Raw genomic sequence first — 26,574 nt, 5'->3', positions numbered from 1 at the left:
AACCGTACTACTGAGGCCAACCCATTGAATCGTACTACTGAGGAATGAAACCATATTTTGGTATTTGGCTTCTTGGAATTCTAGGATTGTAAGTATATTATGAAAATAATAGTATTGATTCAAATTTAACTTTTAGTTGTAATTGTAGTTGTTTTTGTAACACTAATTCTTATAGTATTGTTTGGGAAGGAAGTGCATTCGGAGCATTGTTTCTAATATATGTAATTATTGTGTTTTTAATGTTTGTGGTGTTTCTTAAAGCTAAGCAGTGTTATATACGTAGCAAAGAGTTTTAAAATAAATTGTGTTGTATAAATTAAGTGTGTAATCATTGTGAAATTGTGCAATCAGTTAACTACTCCCCCAGCCAGTGCATCAAAACGAATCAGTAAATTGTGTGGGATTTTCTCTATTCCATAACCCACTAGAGACAAGAGCCAACATGAGGTCTTAGTAATTCAAATTTATTAAACAGAAAGTAAAGATCTGATATTAGCTGATCAGCCCCAAGGTAACGCACATGCAGATGCACAGCTTCTGCAGCAACAGTGGAGTATCAATGTAGATTATTACCTATCCGAGGTACTGCGGGTCTGCTGTTGATGGCCGGTCAAAGCTTCTCTGAGGTGGTGTTATCTCCAGAAGGGGGTCACCGGTTTCATCCTTCTGGTATGGTAGGTTGGGTGCTGGATAAAAGGGGTGCCGCCAGGACTCACTTTTCACTGCACTTTATACCTGTATGGCAGACTTCTGTGGTGCCCTAGTGATCGGCTGCCCAATTGGGTGGGGCAAATCACTTCATGCCCTCTGGCACGTAGGTAGCAATTCTGGTCTCAGTTTGTCTGTTCATGATTAAGTCTGCTACAGCCTCTGTCCGGGCCAATGTTTCAGGAACACCCTTGATCTCATTAGCTTGCAAGTAAGGGAAATCCCCTTTGTCTACAGCAGTGCTATCAATTCCCATTCATACTTTCCTTCATACTTCCATTCACTGGGTGATCAGCTAAGGTGTGAGTAGTCTTACAGAGAATACAGTATTTGCAAACTATAATCTAATAATACAGAACAAGCTTAAAAGACACGGTGTAATGCAAAGCATGGTATATCACTTATAAATTTAAAACATAACAAAAACCACAAAATACAATTTATACATCTCCAATTCATTACATAATGCATAGTACAATTTTATATGAATTGCTTCAGACCAAAAAGTGGGGGACGGAGAAAGTAAGGAAAAGAGAAAAATCCAAAACTAAACAGAAAAGAAATCCAAGACTATTCCTTCCTACACCACTGCTGTTCATGGGCAAAAAAAGAGTTAAATTTGGTTACAACTATATGAAAAGCAGCATGTCTTGGATTCCATCAGCAACAAGGGAATCCAAACTTACATGTTACCAGTTGCAATGGTCTGATAAAGCTTAGTAGAAGGCAGGGTAGATTCAGGGAAATTAAAGTAGATTATATATATAGTACAAGTTTTCATAAGCTGACACTCACTTCATCAGATGGCTTTGACAATACCTGATGAAATGAGTTCTACTCTCAAAATGAAAGGCGGACAGTGCCGGGTTGTCCTGGACACTGACCACCTATGAGAAATCTAAGGGGCGGAGGGTTGTTAGGCCTCCTCAGAAAGCGCCTTTCGTGTGTTATCTCTGTTAGAGGTGGATTTTGGGGTCAGGGATATACATAGAGCTACAGCCCGCCCTCATTTACCCTATAAATACACCAAGGCTCCAATAAAGTTCACAAGTATATTAGAAATTCATGATCACAACAAAAACAAGATTAACAGTAGGAAATGTACATAACATCAAGCATGAACTATATATACTGGTTAACTGAAATGCGCCATAAACAGAGCTGCCAGGGGACAGCCAAGGGCCTTCACAGGCTCCCTGAGCTGGAGTGACAGCCAGGCCCTCAGTGCTTTCCCTCAGAGGGTACTCGGACCAAGAGTGAGGGAAGAGTGATAATTACCAGTCCAATGGATGATCGAGGTCCCGATCCAATAACACTTTTTCAGGTAAGTATCCGATTATAATCCGATCTGATAGGTCACCCCTCTCTCTCACACTGCTGCAGTCCTGCTCGTACACCTAAGACACGCGGGTATGATCACCATCCAAGTAAGCTCACAGACCATTCAAACCTTAAGTACTCTCAAGCCTCCATATTCCATTCGCATGCTGAATCACACCTCAGGATTCCTTAAATACTCACCAAAATCACACCATGTGTCAGTCATTCTTCTCACCAATCATACTCCTGTGCACACGACACCCTACTATGGTGCTCTCGGCACTCAGGTGTAGCACATGGTGCTCTATTGCAGTGCTTCTCAAAGTGCTGGTCTGTGGACCAGTGCTGGTTCACGAGCCACCGGTCGCTGGTCTTCAGCGAGTTGCTAGGAAAGAAAGAAATATATTCGCTGGTCTGCAGCGAGTTGCCAGGAAAGAAATATTTCAGAAGCATAACATTGATATGTCATAGTGCCACAGTTCGTACGTTCCAACACTCCAGGTGACGTCATGTCATGTGAGGTGAGGAAAGAGAAACAGCCGGTCGCACAGTTGTATAGCACTGTTACATGCAGTTGCTGCCACTGGCTGAATTGGGCACCGGTCCCTGGCTCAATGGAAAAAAATTTGCCAGTCTGCCACTTCAGATAGTTTGAGAAGCACTGCTCTACTGGACCACACAAGCTACTGTGCATGCTCCCCAGGTGTAAGTGGGTCACTGACATCATGAAGGTGGAAAGTCTAGCTATTCTAGAACCTGCCCACCTCTAATCAGTGCACACATGCTCAGGAGGGATCTCATGTTATGGACCACATCCAACAGAAAGCTTGTGCTATGCTTGTGCACGCGTGTGTATATGTAATCTATACTATTACGCGTATTGCGTGCCATCTCCATTAGTAAGTATGAAGCCTCACTGTGACAGATGAAAGTGTTCAAGGAGGGAGTTGGGTGAGAGAACCAAGTTCACTGATGTGTGTGCGTGGGTGAGGTGCTGCCTGCTGGCCAGGCTTACATGCAGCATTACCCTTCAGGCCATTACAGTACTGAATGTTTTAGCAGGGCATAGCCATGTCGGGTTCATTCTGGGCTCTCAAGTCCTACTGTATATAAGCCACATTCGGCCATTCGCATCCTTTGGTATTGTCTGTCAGTTTGTCATTCAATGCAACGAAGACAAGAAGTCAAGTACGATATGTGACAAAAATACGGAGTAGGAATGAGAGGACATGACAGCAACGTACAGCTGCTTATTGCGATCCAGATCTCAACATAACATTGGGAACTCGGCAGAATTTCAATGTGCGCAAGAGGAAACGATCGCCTATGACCCCAATATAACAGTGAGAAAAGCAGCTAGGATCCACAAAAGAAACACCAGCAACAAAAACCACACCTAATGGACGAATGTCGAGCCTTACAAAGACAGCAACAACAACAGCAACAGGAATGACAACATGCAAAAAACCCAACCGACTATGTAGAGCAGAATGCATCATATCAGCGTCACCTATGTGCAAGACAATTGGAGGGGGAATGTGAACAAAATGCTTCTTATCATCGTCAGCGACGTTCAAGACAGTCTGCAGAGGAACATCGACGAGAGCAGCAGCAAACTGCAGAGGCAATGAGAAGACAATGTGCTCAGCTTGATGAAGCAACACAACATCAGCAGCAACAGCAAGCTGCAGAAGCCAGACGATGTTAGTATAGAGCGCAAGATGAAGTAACTCACGTTCTGCAGCGGGAGCAGCTTAGTGATCAGGAGCAACTGAAAATATGACAATACCGTGCTGAGGCAGCAAGAAGTCGTCAAGCTGAAAAGAGGAGTGCTCACTTTAGAAACTGTGAGGGTCTCATGCTCATAGCTGAAATACTTGCTGGGCATCATGAAATTGATGCTGTAGCTCTTGCAGGACGTACGCTATGCAGTCATTGCGGTGCATATCTTTGGGCACAGGAGCACACATGGACTTCAATGTGTTGTTGGCAGGGACAGCTGGACCTAACTTTATGGAAGATACCTCCTATAGGGACCCCACAGTACAAACTACATACACTCTGGGCAGATCCAGGGCAAACCCAGTCACAAAACCAGAAATGTTGTATATATGGAAGTGTTGTAAAGCACTTACAGTAAGAAAGTGTGATATGTTTCAGGATTTTGTGTATACAAAAGTGTTGTGAAGCTACTGAAGTTCAATAAAATGTGATCTCAAGCAAAAATTGGCTCATTGGATTTTCATGCAAGCAATACTGCATGGGGCATCTAGTATATATATAATATACACACACAAATACTGTAACAGGGAGCCAGAAGTTTCTGTTACTTTAAGAGGAGAGTGCAGCAAGCCAAGCTTAAGGTTTGGCCAAGCAGCTAAGCAAAAGCAAACTGCAGTGCAATAAGCAGCCAAGAGGCAGATCTCCAGGTAACTAAAGGCTGCAAGCAGCCAGGTTAGGCTGCAGTAGAAGTGAGCAGACTCGCTGCTAACCAAAAGGGCAAACCCGTGTGTGTGGCTGGAAAGTCACATGACTGGAAGAGGTGCTGCTTCAAAGCATATAAGCCCACAGCCTGAGGCAAAGCAGGTAGTCTAGCCTTGCATACTTCAGGGAAAGGAGCTCCTGGGGGAGAAGACAGATTGGCAGGCTACCAAGCTACTTGATAAGAGCTTTGAAGAAAAAGCTAAGGGAGAAAATATGGCTTGTGGTGTGGCACTAACTGTTAGGTTTAAAATGGGATTCAGGACTAGTGTATAAAGGATTGACATGACAACTTGTTGTATGAATGACAGAAAGACTTTATTTACTACAAGTATTCACTGTTAAATGAACACTGCTAAAAGCAAAGCCCAGTATATTTAGCTGTGAAAGTGATAGTTACCTCATCCTCACAGGCAAAGAAGCAGTCTCTGTCTTTCAGCTTCTCTGAGGTGTGGCCCCAATCACCCAAAGTTCAGCTGGGCACAGCAGTAGTTCTTGTCAAAATGATCCCCACCTCCCGCCGCCAGCCCCACAGAGCACATCCTGGTGGCAGGAGATGGGGAGAGCCAGGGCTGTGCTCCCTGCCAGGCTGAGCCACATGGGGCTGTGGAACCACTTGGAGCGCAGCCCTGGGTCTCCTCTGCCTCCCACCACCTGGCTGCTTTGAAATTTCAAAACTTTCGAAACATTTTGACTGCCCTCGTTTTGGTTCGAGGCTGTTTTGAAGCCCTTCATTTAATTTCGATTTTGTTGTTTCAAGCTCAAAACAAGTTGAGGGCATGTGGAATGGGGCCCGGGCCTGCAGTGCATGGCCACAGGGCCCTGGTGGGGCATGGGACAGGGCCATGAGCAGCTTTTCTGGGGGTGGGCCCGGCTCCTTGCTGCTGTGCGCACTCCTGCAGGGAAAAGAGGGGGCACGTGCCCCCCAATCTGTGCGTGGGATGGGGGTGGGCCCAGTGGGCACTGATTCTGTCTGCCTCCCGCCACTGGGCTGAGTTCCATGGGGCTCTCAGAGCTGATTGGAGCACAGCCTGGTGGTGGGAGGTGGGCAGAACTGGTGCTGTACTCCAATTGGCTCCACCAGCCCCACAGAGTGCAGCCCAGCAGCAGGAGGGGGAGAGCCAGAGCTGTGCTCCCCGCTGGGCTGACCCACCTTGTGCTGTGGAGCTGCTTGGAGTGCAGCCCTGGCTTTCCCCTGCCACCTGGCTGCTTCGAAATTTGAACTGTTTCAAGACTTTTGAAATGTTTCAACTGCCCTCATTTCGATTGGAGGCTGTTTCAAAGCCCTTCATTTTGTTTCAATTTCACTGTTTTGAGCTTGAAACGAGTTGAAACAGTGTCTAATCGAAACAGCTACTGAAGCTTCGGGTAGCCCTAATGTATATGCACATGGTTGCCAGGCAGCCTAGAGAGCTGCTCCTGCAGGTAAGTGGGTGAGAGGGAGGGAGGTCCCTATAGGGAGTGAGGCAGATAGGCAAGGCTGGGGCTGCGGCCAAGCTGGGTAGTATGTGGGGATTGGGGACCGGTGCTGCAAAGCGCGGCCACAGGGCCTTAGTGGGACAGGGGTGGGCCCAGTGGTGCAACGCGCAGCCACAGGGCCTTAGTGGGACAGGGGTGGGCCCAGCTCCCCGCTGTTGTGCGTGCTCACGGAGGGGAGAGGGCATGTGTCCTCCAGATCTGTGTGTGGGATGAGGGTGGGCCCAGTGGGTGTGACCCGGCATGGCAGGGCAGAGCGGGGCTGTGCAGGAAACCTGCTTGCCTCTGCGAGCTCTGCACTGCCTGGCAACACATCCTGTACACATACAGGGGCATTGGTGTAGGGTTGTGCCCATTACTGCTGCCTTGCACAGGGGACATATTGCCACGGCAGTGTGGAGCTCGCAGCGATAAGCAGCTTTCCTGCGTCGCCGGGTCGCACCTGCTGGACTGAAGAAGCCCCAGGGGAGGGCAGCAGGGCAGGAGCCCAAGCCCACAGCGCTCACCCACTCCTGCCCCGTGTACAGATCTGGGGGGCGGGGCTCCCCGCCTCTCCCCGGGGCTTTCTTGACACGCTTGTTGCTCTGCCCGTGCAAAGGCACCCAGCCCTTTCTCTGGGCTTCGATACAGAGGCCGCGGCCGCCCGAGCGGCTCCGTGCCGGCCCGGCTGAGCGCACCCACAGCAGCCGTGACTCCTTCCGCCGGGACTGCCTCTTTCCGGCCATGGCGGCGGTAAAGGTAGGTGGCGCGGCAGAGAGGACGTGCGCCGCCAGTGCACTAGCCTGGCGGGAGCAGCCCGGGGCCCTGCGTGCCGCTTTCCCCGGGAGCGGCGCGCGGAGCCTCCGGCCCTGGGCTGCGTGGGGCTGCTCGTGGGGACGAGTCAGGGCTGCAGGGCAGAGCTTCCCAGCCCCAGGGAGCATCTGCCCTGCCGCAACCACTCTGGAGTTTCTTTCCAGTAGCGCAGCACCAGGTTGATGATGTGTGCCCACAGGCTGCCGGGGTGGGTGCCCACTGCTGAGCAGGGAAGCAGCAGCCGGTCCTTACCTTGGTACCAACCCGGGTTAGTCAGGATGTTGTCACGGGAGCAGGGCCTCACGAGGTCCTTTCCGGCCCTACTTTGCTATGAACCTGCTGAAAAGCCTGCCAAAAGGGGAGGGAATCAGTGGATCCTCCTCCTCCCCCCGGTTTTGTGGCTTCAGAGGGACAGCTGAGAGCAAGGCTTGGGGCAGCCCTCCAGGGATCCAGTGCAATGGGACTTGACTTAAGAGTCCAGACAGCCGCTGTGATGCCCTCTGCAGGCAGGAGAACCTGCTCCTTTGGTCCCTGCGACCCTGCTCTGTGTGTTGCGCCGTTACATGTATTGCGCGTTGCCTGGGTAACGGTGCAATTCATTTAGGCCGGCTACGCATGCATTTTAATGCTGGTGTCTTAAAACAAGGTCCGTTTGGCTAGGAAGTTATTGCTGGAGAATGTGTAATGATTTCACAGTTGGTTTTGGTCCAGCTTTAATTGGCATGGGTAACCTGTGTCCCCACAGCTGCCGGGGTATGTCCTATAGCTGATGTGGGGCACAGCCAGGGCTCATTCCAGTCAGCTGTGGGACTGGGCTCTGGCTACATGTGAGCTGCAGCTGGGCCTGAATCCTATTTGCCAGTGCAGGGGGAGTGTGGGGTGGCAATCCCAGGCTTGTACTGGCAATAAGGTGTGATAGGATCTGGTGCTGGATCCCACAATCACACCTCCTGCTGTGCATGTGTGGTGTGGCAGGAGGTTCAGTTGTGTGGATCATGCAGTGGATCCCATTGCACCATTACCTGCACTCGGTTCCCCACTGTAAAAATGGGCATAATACCTACCAGAATACTTCCTGACTTACCTTGGCTGTAGTTAAATCTTTGGGGTGTTGTTCAGTGCCCCCTCTCCCCCCCCCCCCAGTGTGATAAGAGCCATACGAATACCTTGCTGCAGTTGCAGTTGCATCTGAGGGGATAAACAAAAATTAGACCCAAACTTAAGAGGTTAAGGAGGCTGCCTTAACCATTTTTAAAAGATTTGAATAAAGTATATTTTTGAAAGTTTACATGCAAAATGTGAGGCCTTTGTAATTTGTCTCCTAATAAAGATCTTTCTTTTTTTCTTTTTTACAGCTGCTTTTATTTTTCCTAAGCATTGAGGGAAGAAATTGAGCTACATTTCATTTTACAATTTCTGCAAATTGAGGACTAGTTTTGGTGTCAGCTATGTGGTTTAAAAACAAAATACTCAGTAACTTCAGTAATTTGCCCTTTTGTGGGGTTTTTTAGAATATCAAAGAATAATAAAAATGTTATCTTGATTTTTTGCAATATATTAATTACTCTTCTGGTACTTGCTAAGTAGCATACTTGAACAATTTTCAGTGGTTGGGGGGGTTTTGGGGGTTTTTTTTAGACCTTAAGTAGCATTGTTGTACTTCTATTCCATATTAGGATGACTAGTGTATTCGAATTTTAAATAACAAATATTCTATAACACATTCTAGGTATAGATTTTCAGGTAAATAATTCACACAGAAATTCCAGCTTTCAGGAGTCATGATTATTTTCATGAAGAAACAGGTGTTCCTTCCTCCCTCCCATACTCCTAACACCAGAGACAAATATCCCACTTTATGAAAAATATTTGAACACATCTGTTGTGGTTTCTTTTCTTGTAAACCTGCTCTACATCAAATGCATTAAGGGTTGTGGTGAGGCACTAACAAACAGAAGCACAAGATGGTGCCAAAAGGAGAAGGGTATCTTGTTAAAATGACGGAAGTATGGTTCCCATCATCATCTGTGTGAGGCTTTTTCATAGAAGAGTATTTGGCACTTAGTGAAAACCATGCATTCTGCTTATTGAAAAAAAAGATGACCAATGAGCTAATAGTCATAGAAAAAGAGTTAGTGAGGCTTATAAACACAGGGTTGCAGAAATCAAGAGACTGATAGAGTGTTGTCTTGTTTAAAATTCAGATTATTGGGATTTCTGCTTGCTGGACATGGGTACATGTTTTATTTTTTATTTAAAAGCTACTGATCCTTAACTTCTCTGAGAGAGCTTTGCAACTGTGCTGACGGAACAGGCCTGTCATTCACATTGTAGCAGCTCAGGATGATTTAAACTCCTCCACTTAAAACTGAAACGGTCCTTGCAACAGTAACCAGCAATTAAAAAAGCAGCAAGCTGTGCAAGCTGTGTATAACGGATAGAAAAAAATATTTTTTAAATGGTAGTGTTTTTATTAAAGTAAAGCAATCAACTGTCTTGGATACGCTGGGATGAGCCTGAATTTTGGGAATCTTAGTGTCCCTGTCCCCCTGCTTCCCTCCCAGGCCTTCCTGAAACAACAATTTTGTCCTGAATTTGAAGAATTGGTCTAGATCAGTACCAGGCGGTGCCATGCTCACAGGTAACATTACAGCAGTATGGACTCAGCGATTAGATATTTGGAGCCAGTCAGGAGCCCTTGTAGCATTACTGGCTATAAAACTGACCAACAGCCATTAATTTCAAGGCTGCCATTAGTCTAGTTGTTAATAAAGAGAAGAGGCAGTACTCAAACCTTGCTTGAAAACTTCAGCTCTGGTCCAGCCTCATCTAGATCTGCATAATAGTTCATGGTGCCGAGGAAAATGGCTATATCACTTCCGCATTCGGAAGTAGTCGTGGGGTTACTTCCTTAACTGCATTTGCATATCAGTGCAGGCAGGCCAGCAAATTAGTTCCATCTCTCAGCATCACATGACTTAGCACAGTGCCAACTAGCTTGGGCGCAGTGCTTGTGACCACAGCTATGTGGCCCCTAATAGGCAGGTCACCATGTTGTGGTACTCACAATAACCGGAAGTCTTGTAATCTACTTTTGGTTTTAGAAGGCCATGGAGTGTTAGGGACTGTGCCTGTATTTTGCTGTCTGTAAGCTGCATTGTGCAATAAAAAAATAGCCTTTGCAAGAGCCTGATCTAACCTAAGTTGCAATTGCATCAACCTCCAAAAAACCAAAGATGTGTGCTGGGGGAATCCAGACTAAGAAACAACTTTCTTTCTTGCTATATTCTGTAAAGCTAAACACATTTTCCATAGTTGTCAGAAATTCTATGCTGGAATTAGTTGACTCTAGTCAGACTGCACCAGTACCTAGTGGTGGGGTTTTGTTTTGTTTTTTCACATCCTGAGCAGAATTTTAATTATATTTTTCATATTATTACTAGCTGAAGATGCCTTTGTGGGGTTTATGAAAACTGTTCCCCTACAGAAAACCACATATAGAATCAGGAAATAGAAACATGGATGCTTTCTTTAGATCTTTGCATTTGTGTAAGATTGCTTGATAGCAAAACGCACACTGCTGTGATGTGGTATTGCAGATGTCCTCACTGAAAAGCTGTACCCATGCATCCTTGTTGTTTTTATACTTACCTGGATGTGTCATTTGTACTCAGATGCTCATTTTTTTTCTAAAATAACATGAGAGAACTTGTCTGCCTTTTGCAGGGAATTGTGGGAAGGTATTGGAGGACTTCCTGAAGGCAAATGATTGGTGTGTATTCTTACTGTAAAGTGGGAGAGTTCCAGCCCAAGAGAAAGCAGTTTCTGGATTTGAACATGTGGTCTCAAAGTACCTTCAAATCTTAGGGAAAGATTTTGGTGTTCAGGGTATATAGGGTTTGTGGCTGACAGATAGGTAAGGGCCTTATTTTACTGTGCAGTAGATATATTTTCTCCCATCTTCCCCATTTCCTCTTCTGGTTTATTTAGAGCTGGTCAAAAGTCAGAATTTCTGTTCTGCAGGAAATTCTAACATTTTGACTATCTTTTCGTTCCATTGTTGGAAATAAATTTACTATAAAAATTTTTTCAAAGAAACAAAAGTCAACCTCTACCCAAATGTTTTGTTTCAAATACAATTTGTCATTTGATTTTTATTATTTACATTTAGATGTAATTATTTTAAATAATTACACCAATATAATAGGATTGACATACAAAAGTTATTGCAAATTGTCCGTCTAACTGGTTTAGTAATGAGTATTTGTTTTGCTCTTTGCCAATAATCAGTGGGCACTTGATCTTGTTGAAAGGGCTTATTGTAGTCAAGAGAGGAAAACTTAGGCCTCAGCCTCCATTCTGAGACTGAGCACCAAGGCTTTGACTTATTGTTGTATATCGTATGACCTCATATAAGACCTTCTGTGGGGCAGTAAATAGGTTTGAAAGACTCAGTAGCTTGCTTCATTTGGTCCTTGGAGCTTGGTAAGATTTTTTTTTGAGGCCACACAGCCAAAAAAATTGTCTGACAGTCAAATCTAACTAGTTGGCAATTCACTAAAATGATTCCTTGTCTTTTCCCTATATAACTTGGAAGCAGCTGCTGCTGGGAAGTTATTTATATATGTCTGGTTCCAGTTTTTGTGACCACCACAGTGTGGCATATGAGTCTTTTTCTTTCCATGGTAGGATAAACGATTAACCAGTAACTCTTTCTTTGTGCTGTTTTTATAGCTTTTTAATTGGATCTCTACTTAAGCAGGGAAGTAATAGTCAGTACCTTATATTTGGCAAATTAAATAGCATAGGATCTAAAGTCTGCCTGTAAACCTACCTATATGTCTCTGGCGGTAACTGCTTTGATGATAATGACTGGTGCTTCTAGGGTCCATGGTTCTATGTCGTTTCTAGAAGAATGACTCAAAAAAAAATTCCTTGTTGGGGACCAAGAACTGAAGGTAAGATTTAAAATGCAGTGTGATTTCTAGAGTTCTAATATGAGCTTTTGTTTGCTTATTTGTAAGATTGGAATTATAGGTGGAACTGGTCTGGATGATCCTGACCTCTTAGAAGGAAGAACAGAAAAATACATTGAGACTCCGTATGGCAAGGTCTGTATAATTGTTTTCTTACTGTTTACTAAGACATACATTTTTAGATGTTTGCTTGCTCACTGTTGAATTTTTCAGTTTAGGTCCCTTTCATAAAAGGGAGATATCGCAAGATCAGGGTTTTTTCTTCCATTCCCATATGTTGGCCGGTTAATGGCATTGAGAAAAAAGATCATGTACAGAAGAGAATAAACTCCACCCTGAACATTTATAGTTTGTTCTTTGAACATTAGGGGTGAGATTAGAAGTGCCAAACAGAATTGGTAGTCCAGGAGTGGGATGTAGTAGCTTTAAGTTGGCTGCCCTGCAGCTCCTGGTGTATGTTAAAGACCTTCCAAAATTGCAGCAGCCTGCTTTGTTGGGGTATGGGGTAAAGAGATTCTTTTGAACAGCCTGTATGGTTCTAATTCAAGGTTTTTAAAACTGTTTGGGCATGTCCAGATGTGTGTACACTTGTGGTTTGCAGCACCTCAAAGCTGCTTGAGGCACCACAAACCATACACAGGGCACATGCACCCACTTGTCATGCTGCTAATTTGCAGCACAGCACTAGAATTTGACATTAGGAGATCTCGGTGTCAGAAACACCCCACCCCTAAAAAAAAGCATGGTGCAAGTGGCAGCAGCACGTGCTGCCAGAAACAGAGCCTGGCCAGTTGGAGCCACACACTGGTTGCTGTCCAAGCTCTGAGTGACTGGATTGGTGCTGCTGATGCCCTGGAAGGCCCCCAGGTAAGGTTGCCTCACCTACCCCACCCAAGTTAGTATGCTGTGTGGTGGAGCACATATGTAGGGTCATGCCCTGGGACAAAAAACAATAGCACAAATATGTGCTACTGATAATTGTGCTGCAGGAGATGCATGCTTCTGCATTTGCATGCATGTCTGGACATGCCCTTTATGTTATTTCAGCCTTCAGCTGCAGAGAAGAGAATGCAGCTGTGATGAGGATCTTGTCCTACAGTTATAAGGGTAGCTGACTCTGTGTAGGCTACTCTGAAAGTCATACCTAGCCCCAAAAGATTTTACAGTTTATATAGATGAGGCAGACAAGGTGTGGAAGACGATGCATATTAATATTCACATTTTACAGACGAAGAACTCAGATAAATTACTTTCCTAAGGTCACCAAACAAAATCTGTAGAAAACTTGGGAATAAAACTCAGATCTTCTAAAATACCATAAAACCCCATTATAATAAACCCTCATAGAACCAGGAGAAAAGTTAATTAAAGATTCACAGTTGCTGTAATAGAGTTAATCAATTTGTTGTATTATCATAATGAAAAAATCAGTTCCTGCTGTTGGGACTGTTAGAAGCAAGGGTTTTTTATAAACAGGGTTCATTCTAGTGAGGTTATACTGTATCTCCAGAGTGCTAGAATGGGCATCTGTGGGACCGTTGGCTGCATGTAAATTTGCTTCTACCACTTGAGTGCATGAGGCAAGCATGGTATGTAGCAACAGAAGTTGTTTCATGTGGAGGAACTTGCAGTTGTTCTTTGGCTTTCAGATGCATAAGAAGGGGTGGTGTGCTGATGGGTGTGCATGTGTTTAAAATAAGTTACTTGAGTCATCTTCTCCCACACTAACCTGCTCAAAAGGTTGCTGTTTCCTCATGCATCATATAATAAACTCTGTTTTACTAAACATAGCATGAACATTTGCAGTTCTTTCCTCCTAATTACTTTGATAAAATAACTGTCAATCATGCTTGTCTTTAAAAAAGGAATTTTTTCATTGATAAATTGGGTTTCTGTCTCTATTCCCCGCCCCCCCACACCTGCACCTTTAAATTGTGTTTTGAGGGAGTGATATTGTCTGAGCTCTCCTGATGTTAAGCAGCTCTCTAAGTGATAAGTCCCCAATAGACAGTCAAGTCAGAAGTTTCAAGATTACTCACCCCTTTGTAGGGGCAAGCTTTTGGTCTTTCTTCAGGGTTGAATTCTAAGACTGCTGGGAAATCTTTAGCTGTTCAGACCTGGAGGACAGAACTCAGTTCTATAGATAGTTTTCAAGAGTCAACAGGAAATCTTTGTGGGCCAAATAGTTTTCAAACTCTTCTTTTGTTCTTTTCTGTCATATCAGTCTACTGGCTTGTTCTTTTCTGTCATAGGCTTGGATACTTACCTTAAAAGCCATGGTTTTCTCTTCTGCTATGCAGTCAGCTTTCTAAACATGTTGCAAGACAGCTAGGTCAAATGAGATCAGAATTAACCTCTTCTTTCAACCTCTCAAATGCTGACATAGCAGTTCATTTAAATTTTCTTCATTTTAATCAAGTCATCATGGGACCTGTAGTCTAGTTCTTTCAAAGAACTCTACTTTGTGGGATACTGCTCCCGTCTGTATGATTTTGTTCGGTTCTCCATCATGATATTACTTCTTACTATATTGAGTTAGGTTTTGTCCCTGTTTTTTTTTTTTCTTTTTGAACCAGCGAAGTTCTAATATAAAAACTTTCCTGCCAGCCTACATATCATCTAAATGTGTTAAAGACAAAGGAAACTACTGGCCCAGTTGTCTTTATTTGCATAAATAAAGTTTAACTGTACTGTTTTTGCTTTGTTTCCTTTTCTGCTTTGCATCATCTTTTAATGTTCATTTGGTTTTATTTAAATTGTATTTAATGACACAAATATTAGCATACTTAGAAATCCAGTAATACTTTAAAAGCTTTACTTAGGGTGTTAGCTTTGTTAGATTTTTTTGCCTGAAAGAAAAAAATGTGCTACTAGGGTTTTAAATGTGTCCTAGTGAAGCTTTATTATCTTACCAACTGCGTGCCTCAAACTAAACCCCATTAGGAAATTGTTCCTTGATGTGGCAGGGTTAACAAGGCTGGAGGAGAGATCATAGTTCTCCACTCAGAAGAAATGGTCTTTTTCTGGGTTACCTCCTAATGGATTACAACCTCTAATTGATCCTTCCATTACTTCTTTACCACCCATTATAGTGCATCTTGCTTATTCACCTTGTTAAATTTAAATATTGTGTGAAGGTTTAGGAATGCTTGTAGTTAGCAACACAAAATTTGCTGTTCTAGGTTTTTTTTAACCTTCTCTTGCCACCTTATTTTTCACATGATCATTGTTTACCATATGTGATGAGAAATGTATGTTCTCAGTGAGCATGCCTAAGATGTGTGCTGTACAGTTGTTTACTGCTTGACATAGCAGTTGCTGTCATTAAGCCTGCAGGTTGAAGCAGGCCTACATGCAAATAGAATGGCTATCCAAAGTCAAGGTAATCCAAGGTCAGACTGTTTTGCAACTTCAAATCTGACCTACTCTACTGCTTCTGTGTCAGCCCTCTATCCCTGCATCAGTCCCACCGAGCCACTGACTGCAGTGGGATATTGATAGATGCAGTAATCAAGTCTTTTATTTTCCCATTTTTTGTTTTGGTGTGAGTGAGAGAATTTCAGTAGATCTTACTCTCTGAGGCTTCCAAATATATTTTGTTCTCCAAAGCCACATCTGGTTCAGAATAGCATGTAAGGATTTGATAAGGGAAATAGCAGTGTTAATGTTTCAGATGTTAGCAGACTAAAATTAAAGGGGGACTCTTTTAGAGGTTCAGGATATGCTGCTATTCTAAAAATAAAATTTCTGGAACATTCCCTTTTTGTAAAAAAACATAATTCTCTGAAACTGATTGACAGAAAAATTACAAATGTGATAGGTGGTCCAATAAAATGTGACATTTGAAATGGGTCATATGATGAAAACAGCCAAATAGAGTTGTATGATAGGGAGGAGAAGTGTTTCTCAAGGACTGCAGCAAGGTGAAAGGATGTCTCTGACTCAGATGTGACGATAATCATACTAACTCTGGGCCAATATGTGATGCATTAATAAAACAGCACATGTAAAGTCAAATGACAACTGAAATAGTGCACATACCATGAAATTACAAAATGTTTATACCAAATATTTGACAGCACAGTATTTCTTAAAATGAATGTGGACATTTTAAAAATATATGTTAATAATTAATTAATTAATTAGATTTTTTTATCATGAAGGAATAAGTAGAATTAAACATTTTATAAATGGGCGTGTTTGTTTGAAGACCCAAGATAACCCAGAAGTGGGTTTAAAACATTAATGCAATGTTTCAGCTACATCAGTAATAGCCAGAATTTAAGAAATCAGTAATGCTTGCAGTTCTATTTATTTTTGTCAACAAACTAGAAATCAACATCTCTGAAAAGCTCCTAAACTTTTTAATAAGGAAACATTTCAAGGATAAGAGCTAGAAAGACAATATACCTACTAGATTACATAGGTTTGTTTCAAGCAATGATATTTCTCTGTGATGGAGGGAGTACAACTGTTAGGTAAATTTGGGAATTGATTTGAAATACTGGGCTTGTCAGAGAGCAAGTCAGAATATAAATGATCAGTGGTCTCGTGAATGCCGTGTAGAAGGAAAGGTTGGAAGAGCTAGGATTATTTGGTCTGAGGAAACAAACACCAAGGGGGGGATTTGATAACCGTCTTCCTATATAAAACGTGTTGTTGCAAAGAGGATGGTAGTTAATTGTCCCTTGTGTTAATAGATTGTAATAAGGGAGACTTGGGTTAGATATTAAGAAGAACTTTCCAACTATAAGAGTGGCTGAGCCCTGGAAGAGGGTACTTAAACAGGTTGCAGAATTTTCATCACTGGGAGTTTTTAAGTGCAGGTTAGAGAGCTAGTTGGCTAGGGTGGTTTGGACCACATGACCTCCTGAGGTCCCTTCCACCTCTGTTTTCCTGTGATTCTGTAGAATAACAGGTTAGTTGGATGTGTAGTTGAATAACCTTTCCTTGTGTAGAATTATAGAAAATTAGGGTTCAAAGATCATCTGGGTCCACCCCCCTGCTCAAAGCAGGACCATCCTCAACTAGATTATCCCAGCCAGGGCTTTGTCTAGCCGGGTCTTGAAAACCTCCAAGCATAGAGATTCCATTTTCTCTGGGCAGCCTGTCACAGTGCTTCATTACCCACCTGGTGAGTTTTTTTCCCTAATATCCAACCTAAACCTCCCTTGCTGCAACTTGAGACCATTGCTCCTTGTTCTGTCATCTGGCACCACTGAGAAGAGTCTAACCCCATCCTGTTTGTAACCAGTGTAATGCTTGTCCTCAAAAATCCTACCTTTTCCACTGTGTTATTTTCATGGCCACTAACGTATAAGTAAATATAAAATGTTTTACAGTAGTAAAGGGTATAAGAGATTATGGTTAAGGTAGGTGGCACAGGAGAAGTTAGCAGGAGGGAATCTAGCTACAAAATCTCAGTACTTGCAGATGTCTCACAGACTGTAGCAGCCTAACCCAAATATTGCTGTAACAAGATAAACAGTATTATTTGCAGGGTTAACTGTGTATTTTCGTCTGCGCATGTGTGCCTCCGACTTGCAGGGTTTCCATGAAAAAATATAGTATTTTTTTTAAATATAAGCAGTGGCAGCATGGAAAAACAAAACTGCAAGGACAAGAATTTTTCAAGGTAATTCAAACATATTTTGATGTCTAATGTATGTATGGCATATTTGAACAGCTGTATTATATAGGTGGTTGGCGCTTATATTAGCTTGCTATACCCAAATGGTGTTCCCTATGGTTTCAAAATGTGCCAAATCTTCCATTCCATAGTTTACTAATGCAAATGAAAGTAAGTACAGCAGTTAATTTTTTTTTTCATCGTCACAGAGTAATTAAGGCTTCTGATCGCATTGGTGTGTTGCAACTATTTCTTGTTTACTTGTTTTGCAGCCATCAGATGCTTTGATATTGGGGAAGATAAAAAATGTTGACTGTGTGCTTCTGGCAAGGTAAATGAGCTCTTGAAAAGATTTTGTGGGATGTTCCTGTCTGGAAGTTGATTTGCTCAAAAGTTTTCCAATTTGCTTTTTTTTCTTTTTCTTCTTTTTCTGTTTGTGTCAAATGGATTAACTTCTAGTCATGACTAATGCTTATTCTGCACTTTTACCGGAAAGCCCCAAATGTAAAAGTAGCCTCACTGGCAAAAATAGTCTTTTTTCCAGTTGTCACAATGTCAGCATTAGCTACACTTTAGCTTCCCCTTGTTCTCCTCCAGGCCATCCTGATCTCGGGTCTCCTGCCATCAGTTTCCTCCCTCCTGACTGCAGTTTCTAGGCCAGTAATTGACTTGCCATTCACCGTGATCGGCTTAGCAAGTCTACCTTTCGCTTAGCACCTGCTGTTTCGCTCTTGCTTCCTCAGATAATGACAGTGTTAAACAGTGAGCAGCCAGCCAGCCTACAAAGCATTTATTTCATGCCAAAAGTATTGCTGAGAAATTATATTGTAAAACACTAAACCATCAACGCACATGTTGGCTTACTGTGTATTGTCTGTCACCTGTATGGGATATAGATAGGTGCAGACATCAAGTTCATAAGTTCTTTGTTCTACTCTGTCTCCAGGCATCTCTCTCAGGGGCCAGATTTGGTAAATCTCTCTTTTTGGGACAGTTTCAGGCCTGGTTTATCTGTCAAATGATTCTGCATGAATTGTCCCTCAATTATTTGAAGAACGCAAAGATGTAAAACAGCCTTTTTGAATGAAGGCTGCATCGCTAGTGTATAATAGCCTTTAAAGGTACCATGTCTTAGAACCTTACATGTTGCACCAGTTTATCTTACTACATGCAAGGAACTGGTTTAAGCTATAGGAGCAAAAGAAGAAATTGGTAGGAATTTGCAGTGCAGCTAGAGGAAGCCTAAAAGTTTGCGAGTCGTGTCATTGCTAGATTTTGCAGGGCACGTTTTTAAAGTTAAATGATCACTTTTGTGCACACTCAAAAGACTATCTAAGCTACTCTTATAATGGAAGTTACAGGGAGGTATTGGGAGAATTGCACATTTTCTGCTCTGCCTGCAAAGATTAAGGCTAATACTAGAACAATCAAACTTCATTTAAAGAAATTATGTGGTTTCACATTGTCCCCCAGCAAAATTTCCCTGCCTGATCCCCTCCTATTGAGAGAGAGAGAGAGAACCTAGTCTAGCATGATTTTTTGAAAGTTCTGTTTTTTTAATTAGAAATCTAGATATTGTCTACCCTGAAAGATGTTCTGGCTTCTGAAGAATTAGTGTAATTCTGACATGATAAAGGTCTGAAAACTGAGAAATAATGAGAGGAAAGAGGTTTTAGTTCTAAAGTTAAAATCTTGGGTGTCAGCCTACTTTTTATCATCACCTGTTTGGCTCTAATGACTAGTTGGTTAAAAAGATTACTGCTAACATGCAGCCAAGGTTCTTTAGGTAAATGTGATATTTTATTAGACTAACTAAATAGTTGGAAAGATTGTTCTTTGTAAGCATCTTGGTACAAACACCCTTCTTCAGGCACAGGGAGAGTTTGTTGTTAACATGCAGTTTTTGCACAAGAGCTAACTATATGCATTTTCTGAGACTTCAAGAGATCTACCAAAACTAGAGAAAATCAAACATAACATTTCTGATGTGTCCCACACTTTAATAAAGAGTGAATCTCCCCTAATTTTCTTAAGTTGTCATCTCCTCTTTTTCCCTAAGGATCTCCCCTTTGGTTAAGTCACTGACACAGAGGCAGTAATTTCCCAATTTTTTTCTCTCTATTGATATGCTTTATTGCACCTCTTAAAGCATCTGCAGCTTGGGCAAGGCTCAGTTTGCTCTGAAATTGACACCTCTTCTAAGATGCGTGTAGGCATCTGGAGTGGCTGCCATCCTTCAATAGTACAGTTTCTGACTTGCTCCTGTATGAAATCTCGTTTTCTTCCATGTCCATTTTATGTACACAAATGCTTTTGCAATCCTCAAGGGGGTGGGGTATAGTCTTCCTAGAACTGTAGGGCTGGAGGGGCTCTTCCAGCACCCCCTATACAGAGGCAGGATGCCCTATTCCTAAACCATTCCAAACAGTGTTAACAGCTGTTTGCGCATATCAGGCAGATGCTGCATTTGTGGTTTTGTTTTTCTCCCCTTGTATTCTTTTCTTTAAATTATGCTGTGGCTGGGCACGACTGCTGAATGTGGATATTACATCTGGTCAGACCTCTGCCACGTTTATTCCTTTGGGTGCTTTATGTCTTCTGTTTTGTTTCTTTGGCTTTTTATGTTGGATTTTTTTTCATACTCTTCAAATTTGGATTATTAAAGATAAGGTCATGAAATATTGTCCTATAAAACGAGGAAATGGTCCTGTTACAGAAACAGAGTAGATCGAAAGATACTTGACTTCAGCGTGTGTGCGCGCGCACACAAACACACACACACACAATCACAGCCAATTCAGTGAAGCTTTCACTATAGTAGGCTTTGAGGTTTATTACATAATTGAGCAAAATGTTTTTTTGGCTGATATGCTCAGCTAATTTAAGTTAAAATAAGTTATATTCCTTTGTGATAAATCCTGTACTTTGTCCAAGGATTTAGCTTTGCAAGTCTCATTAATAATTAGAGGGAGTTGCATGGCAGATTCCCTGTATAACTTCATATAACTTTGAAATGCAATCCTATCAGATAACAGCCTGCTTGTATTTGTAACCTGGCTGTACTTGGGTCCTTTTCTGTCACTTATTTTCATGTAATTTTTGTTTTCCTCTGCAGTCCATGCCATAAAATTCTGTATTGTTCTCTCTTCTCCCAGCCTTCAAGCAAGGAAATGATATTCTGAGTTACAGACTTGTGTACTGGAACTTTTGGTTTGTCTAGTCATGCTTCTCTGTATAACTCTAAATAGAAACTGTATAACTTGATCAGGTCACCAAGGACAAATGAAAAAACCTTAGCAGCCTTCTCCAGACCAAACTAATTATATTCTACCATTTTTGATAATGGGTGTCAAACATAACTTCTCAATCAAAATTTGTCAAGGGACCTCAACAAATTGGAGGATTGGACCAAAAGAAATGTCAATAAGGACAAGTGCAATGTCCTGCACTTAGGACAGAACAATCCCATGCACTGGTACAGGCTGGGAACGGCTGGCTAAGCAGCAGTTCTGCAGAAAAGGACCTGGGCGTTACAGTGGACAGTAAACTAAATATAAGCCAAGTGTGCCCTTGTTGCCAAGAATGCAAATGGAATACTGGTCTGCATTAGGAGAAGTGTTGCTGGCAGGTCAAGGAAAGTAATTCTTCCTCTCTATTCTGCACTGGTGAGGCCATATCTGGAATACAGTGTCCAGTTTTGGGTCCCCCCACTACAGAAAGGAAGTAGATAAATTGGAGAGAGTGCAGCAAAGAGCAACAAAAATGGTTAGGGAGCTGGGGCACATGGCAGCCACCTGCTGCCATCACCCACCAGCTCCATGAGGAAAGGCTGTGGGGACTGGGCTTATTTAGCCTGGAGAAAAAAAGACTGAGAGGGGATTTAATAGCAGCCTTCAACTACCTGAAGGGTGGTTCCAAAGAGGATGCAGCTAGACCAGGTGTGGGCAAAATACAGCCCACCAAGTGAATCTGTCTGGCTCTTGGAGTTCTTTGCTTTTCTCCCTCCCTCCTCCCCAATATGGGAGGAGCCAGCTGCAGCAGCAGCAGCTCCAGTTCTGGCTCCAGGTCCCAGGGCTGCAGCCCGTGACAGAGCGTGACATGAGCTGAGATGCATAGCAGGGTGAGTGCCTCCAGGGTCATGGAGGAGCTGAGCCCCTAAACAGCCCCACCCTCCTCTCCCTCTTCTGCAGTTCCTGCTGCAGGCGCTGGTCTGCATGAGGCTCTGGCCGCCTTCCCCTCCCAACCTATAGCACGAGTTTACATGTGGTGGAGGTAGAGATGCAGCGCAGGAAGCAGGAGCCCCCTGCAGCCACAAGAGTCCATGCCCTGGCATTGTTGGTGCAATGGGGGCCCCTACAGAGGTAGGGGCAGTGAGACTGCTGCCACAGCAACTGCTGCTCTGCTCCCTCTGCACCGCCCCCAATCCAGAGCCTCTGCAGGGCCCCCCATTGGGCCCTCAATGCCACAGCCCCAACCTTCATGGCTGCAAGGGAGCTCCTGCTTCCCATGCTGCCTATCCACTGCTGCCATGTGTAAACCTATGCAGCAGCCCCTGCCCCTGTACCACACTGCCCTGGTAGCTGCCCACCCTGCTGCCTGCTGCCATAATCCATCAACCCCGAAGGGTACTCCTGTTCCCATCCCCATGCCAAAACTGCCACCTGTCCCGCTGCACTGTAGCTAGGTGGGAGGAGGAGGAGAAATGTTGATACTCTATGTGGCAGTGAGAGGGAGGAAGATACAGGGAGACACATGTTGGGGGGAGAAAGGGGATAGGTGGGAGTTGGATCCCCTGAGGCTCCATCCCTGGTACATGCCCTACCCCTGGGGGCAAGGAGATGGGTGTTCACTCCTCTCCCAGCTGGTCCCCCCATGAGGCACAGACACACAGCAACTGCTCCCGCTTGGTCAGAGAGAGAGAGACACACACACCCCTCCAGTGTGGCAAAGGGGCATGAACTCCACATCTGGGAGTGAGGAGTGGCAGGAGCCTTCCCCAGCCCCACTTGCCCCCTCCCCCCCAAGTGGAGGGGTGGCTGGTTCATCCTGCACCCCACTCCGGGTCTCAGTGCCACTCCCTCCTCCCTTCCTGACTCCCTTGAAATCCCTCCTTCCCCTCCCAAGCTCCAGTTCCAAGGAATGGGAGAAGCCAGAGGGTTTTTTTGGCAAGGCGGAGCCAGGAGCAACAGCATCAGGAAGGAAAGGGAAAGAAGGAAACTGCTTGGTTGGCTCCGAACAGAAGTTCCCCCTCCCCTACCAGGTTGGGGCCCCTAGGTGGGAGGGGTGAGGGCATCACTGGAGCCACTAAGAGACAGCATTCTACCCTGGACCAAAGCTGGGACCTGTCATTCCTCCAGTGCTGCTGTAAACCTGAGCCCTTCACCTTCTGGGGCAGGAGGTGGGAGATGCTGCCCCCAGGGACAAGGCCTCGAGGTTGACCTGCTGTGGCTGTGCAGGGGCATCAGCACCTGCTTCTTCCTGGCCTGAAGGCACCAGCTGCAGGAGCTCCTATGGCCTCCTAGCCAAAGCCACGAGCTTCTGAGACCACAGGCTAGCTCAGATACCAGGTCCATGGACTCCAGGCTCCTGTCACAGCCAAGGTGTCCACCCACCCTATTTGTTTCCTGCTTGCAGCCTCCACATTAAGGGGCCAGGAAGCTCTGCTTGCCCCCCAAGCTCAAGCGTATGCCTTTATTCTGAGCTATTATGCAATAACCTCAGTATATGCTACTCAGAAAAAAATCAGGAGAAATACTATTTTTTAAATAAAATAATTTAGATTAGTTGTTTGATTTTTAGTATATGACTTTTTTATCTATAATTTGTTAAAATGATATCTTCTCAAAATTTTACATAAGCGAACCTCATTTTGACTGCTTCAGTACCATTCTTGGGGTGGTCCAGCAACCCTGAAACCTCCACCAATTGCTTGAGGGCTATGGGGCAGGTTGTTAGAAGGGTCACAACCCCTCGCTTGAGATGTCGTGCCTATGCCTTGTGGTTAAGGGGCCAGAATTTCTGGGGCCCCAAGGACAGGTCATGCAACATGAAGGTAGGCCTTCTGGAGAGGCATTTTTTTCCAGTCAAGGGGTTTCATAGTTTCATAGTAGATAGGGTTAGGAGGGACCTGAACAGATCATCTAGCCTGACCCCCTGCCACAGGCAGGAATGAATGCTGGGTTCACAAGACCCCAGACAGGTGATCGTCCAACCTCCTCTTGAATATGCCCAAGGTAGGAGCGAGGACCACCTCCCTGGGAAGCTGGTTCCAGATTTTGGCCACCCGAACTGTAAAATATTGCCTTCTGATCTCCAACCTAAACCTATTCTCCATCAGCTTATGACCATTGTTCCTCGTCACCCCAGGTGGTGCTGGGGAGAAAAGAGCTCTGCCTATTTGCTGTTGATCCTCCTTGATGAGCTTGTAGGCAGCCACCAGGTCCCCCCTCAGCCTCCTCTTGCTGAAGCTGAACAGGTTCAGGTCCTTCAGTCTCTCCTCATAGCGCCTGTCCTGCTGCCTTCTCACCAAGCGGGTAGCCCTCCTCTGAACCCTCTCTAGGCTAGACACAAAAGGGATGTCCCTTTTGAAGTGTGGTGCCCAGTACTGGACACAGTATTCCAACTGCAGCCTGACCAAAGTCGCATAGAGGGGGAGTATCACCTCTCTGGACCGGCTTGAGATGCACCGTTAGATGCATGACAAGTTATGGCTGGCCTTGCTGGCTGCAGTCTGGCGTTGGCGGCTCATGTTCATCTTGGAGTCAGTAATGTAAATCCCTTTCCACCTCTGTGCTTTCAAGAAGGGAACTCCCCAGCCTGTATGTATGCTGTGGATTTCTTCTCCCAAGGTGCAGCACCCTGCATTTGTCTACGTTGAACCCCATCCTAGTCTCATCTGCCCACTTTTGTAGTCTGTCTAAATCTAGTTGCAGCCTCTCTCTCCCTTCAAGTGTGTCCACCTCACCCCACATCTTAGTGTCATCAGCAAACTTGGACAGCGTACTTTCCACCCCCTTGTCCAAGTCACTGATGAAGATGTTAAACAGTGTGGGCCCGAGGACCGAGCCCTGGGGTACCCCACTGCTCACATCTCGCCAGTTTGAGTACAACCCGTCCACCACTACTCTCTGGCTGCACCCCATCAGCCAATTTTTCACCCATCCAACTGTGCAGGCATCAATGCTGCAGTCAGTTAATTTATTGATGAGGATGGGGTGAGAGACAGTGTCAAAGGCCTTCTTAAAGTCTAGAAAGACTATGTCCACAGTGACACCATCATCCAGGATTTAGTTACTTGGTCGTAAAAGGCAATCAGGTTGATCTGGCAGGACCTGCCTTTGGTGAAGCCATGCTGATTGCCCCTGCACATGATCTCCCCTGCAGGCCCCCCACAGATATGCTCCTTGATGATCCTCTCCAAGAGCTTCCCGAGTACCGAGGTGAGGCTTACAGGCCTATAATTACTTGGGTCCTCCTTCCTCCCCTTCTTAAAAATAGGGACCACATTAGCCAGTTTCCAATCCCCCGGCACCTGGCCAGATGACCACGAATGCTCATACAGCCGGGCCAAAGGCTCCGCGATGACCCCTGCCAGCTCCCTCAACACCCTTGGGTGGAGGGCATCTGGACCTGCAGATTTAAAAATGTCTGGCCCTTCCAGGAGATCCCTAACTACATCTGCACTGACTGAAGGCTTGATAGAGCTATCCCCAAGAATGTCCCTACCTCTGGTAGGTGGGATATCCCAGTCCCTGTTCAGGAAAACAGAGGCAAAGGAACTGTTAAAAATATCAGCTTCCTTGTCTGGCGTGGCCACCAGATTACCGTTTGTGTCTTGCAGGGACCCTACATTGCCTGGTGCCCTCTTCTTGCTCCCAATGTACTTGAAAAAGGACTTTTTGTTGTCCTTAATCCTGGATGCTAGCCTGAGTTCCATCTCTGCCTTGGTCTTCCTAATAGCCCTCCTGCACTCCCGGGCCGAGGAGGAGTACTCCTCCTTGGTGATAGTTCCTCCTTTCCACTGGTTGTATGCCTCCCTTTTAGTCCTCAGGCATTGCTGAATGCCCTTGCTGTGCCAAGGGGGTTTCTGAGCACTCTTACCCCCCTTGCTTCTCTCAGGGACTGTTATCCTTTGGGTCTGGAGGATTGCCCCCTTAAGGTATGGCCATCCCTCGTGGGCTCCCATCTCCTCTACCTTCTGGGCCCTTAGTGCCTCCCCCACTAGTCTCCTAAGCTCATTGAAGTTGGCCCTTCTGAAATCAAGGGCTTTAGCCTTGGTGTGAGCCCTAGACACCCTGCGTTGGATAGTGAAATCCAGCAGGTGATGATCGCTATTGCCCAGCTGGTCAAGGACTTGCAGTCCCCACACCAGGTCATCTCCCATGGCCAGGACCAAGTCCATCAAGGTGTTACCCCTAATGGGGCTGTGCACTTCCTGGATAAGGTGAAGGTCCTGTAATACAGCCAGGAACCTACGCGAGCGGTCAGACCTGGCTGTCTGCTCCTCCCAGCAAATGTCTGGGTACTTTAGGTCACCCATGACAATAACATCCCTTGACCTAACCGCCTCCATAAGCTGACTGGAGAAGTCCTGGTCCAGCTCTTCCCCCTGGTTGGGTGGTCTGTAGTAGACACCCATCGTAAGGTCCCTTTTGCCTTGCCCCCCTTGTAGTTTGACCCATAGTGTCTCTGCCCGACCCTCCTCTAACCCGAAGCTAATCCTTGATGATGTGAGGTGCTCTTTGACATAGAGCGCAACCCCCCCCCCACCTTTCCTCTCTGTCCTGTCTCTTCTATATAGGGTGAACCCCCGAATGCCCACCGCCCAGTCATAGGTAGGGTCCCACCAGGTTTCTTTGAGCCCTACTAAGTCTGGGTTCTTACTTGCAATCTGGAGGCATAGTTCCTCCTGCTTACACCCCATACTACAAGCATTAGTGTAGAGGCATCTGAGGTCTCCTGAGGGTGCTCGTGCCTTCCTCCCACTCCCAGGACAGTTGTGGCCCCCTGCTCCTTGGATGTTGATACTTACCTGTGCTTCCCTTCCTCTTGTCACCCTGTGTGCTGGTGAAGCATCCTCTCCACTCAAAGTGGCCCCTTCCCCCAGCGTAGCCAGTTTAAAGCCTGTCGTACGAGATCAGCCAACCTAGAGGAAAAGATACGTCTGCCATTAGGGGAGAGGTGAAGCCCATC

The 26,574-nt window shown here is 45.0% G+C and overlaps 1 protein-coding gene and 1 long non-coding RNA gene across 5 annotated transcripts in view; one reads left to right on the top strand and one right to left on the bottom strand.

Annotated features, from left to right (window-relative positions):
* Window positions 1-443: 443 nt before the first annotated feature.
* On the bottom strand, window positions 444-7,503 carry LOC109281488 (uncharacterized). 2 transcript variants are annotated; one of them, XR_009460946.1, is made up of 3 exons: window positions 7,030-7,503; window positions 3,764-3,845; window positions 444-3,644 (listed from the first exon to the last, which is right to left on the bottom strand). It is a non-coding gene; the product is annotated as an uncharacterized LOC109281488 (long non-coding RNA). The 2 variants fall into 2 exon arrangements; XR_009460945.1 differs by lacking the exon at window positions 3,764-3,845.
* The window catches only part of MTAP (methylthioadenosine phosphorylase), a 54,956-nt gene continuing 34,265 nt past the window's right edge, over window positions 5,884-26,574 (top strand). The window contains exons 1-3 of one of the 3 annotated variants that reach the window (XM_006271464.4): window positions 5,884-5,934; window positions 11,802-11,888; window positions 17,655-17,713. In XM_006271464.4, coding sequence (XP_006271526.2) covers window positions 5,887-5,934; window positions 11,802-11,888; window positions 17,655-17,713 — 194 coding nt within the window. In that variant the 5' untranslated portion in view covers window positions 5,884-5,886. Of the gene's footprint in view, window positions 5,935-6,577; window positions 6,724-11,801; window positions 11,889-17,654; window positions 17,714-26,574 lie in introns of those variants that run through there. The other 2 variants (XM_014601144.3, XM_019480779.2) reach the window with 2 other exon arrangements.

Source organism: Alligator mississippiensis, chromosome 3 (genome assembly GCF_030867095.1).
Source record: "Alligator mississippiensis isolate rAllMis1 chromosome 3, rAllMis1, whole genome shotgun sequence".
Taxonomy (NCBI): Eukaryota; Metazoa; Chordata; order Crocodylia; family Alligatoridae; genus Alligator; species Alligator mississippiensis.
The sequence above is the reverse complement of the archived record's forward strand: the minus strand, read 5'-3'. Positions and strand labels throughout refer to the sequence as shown.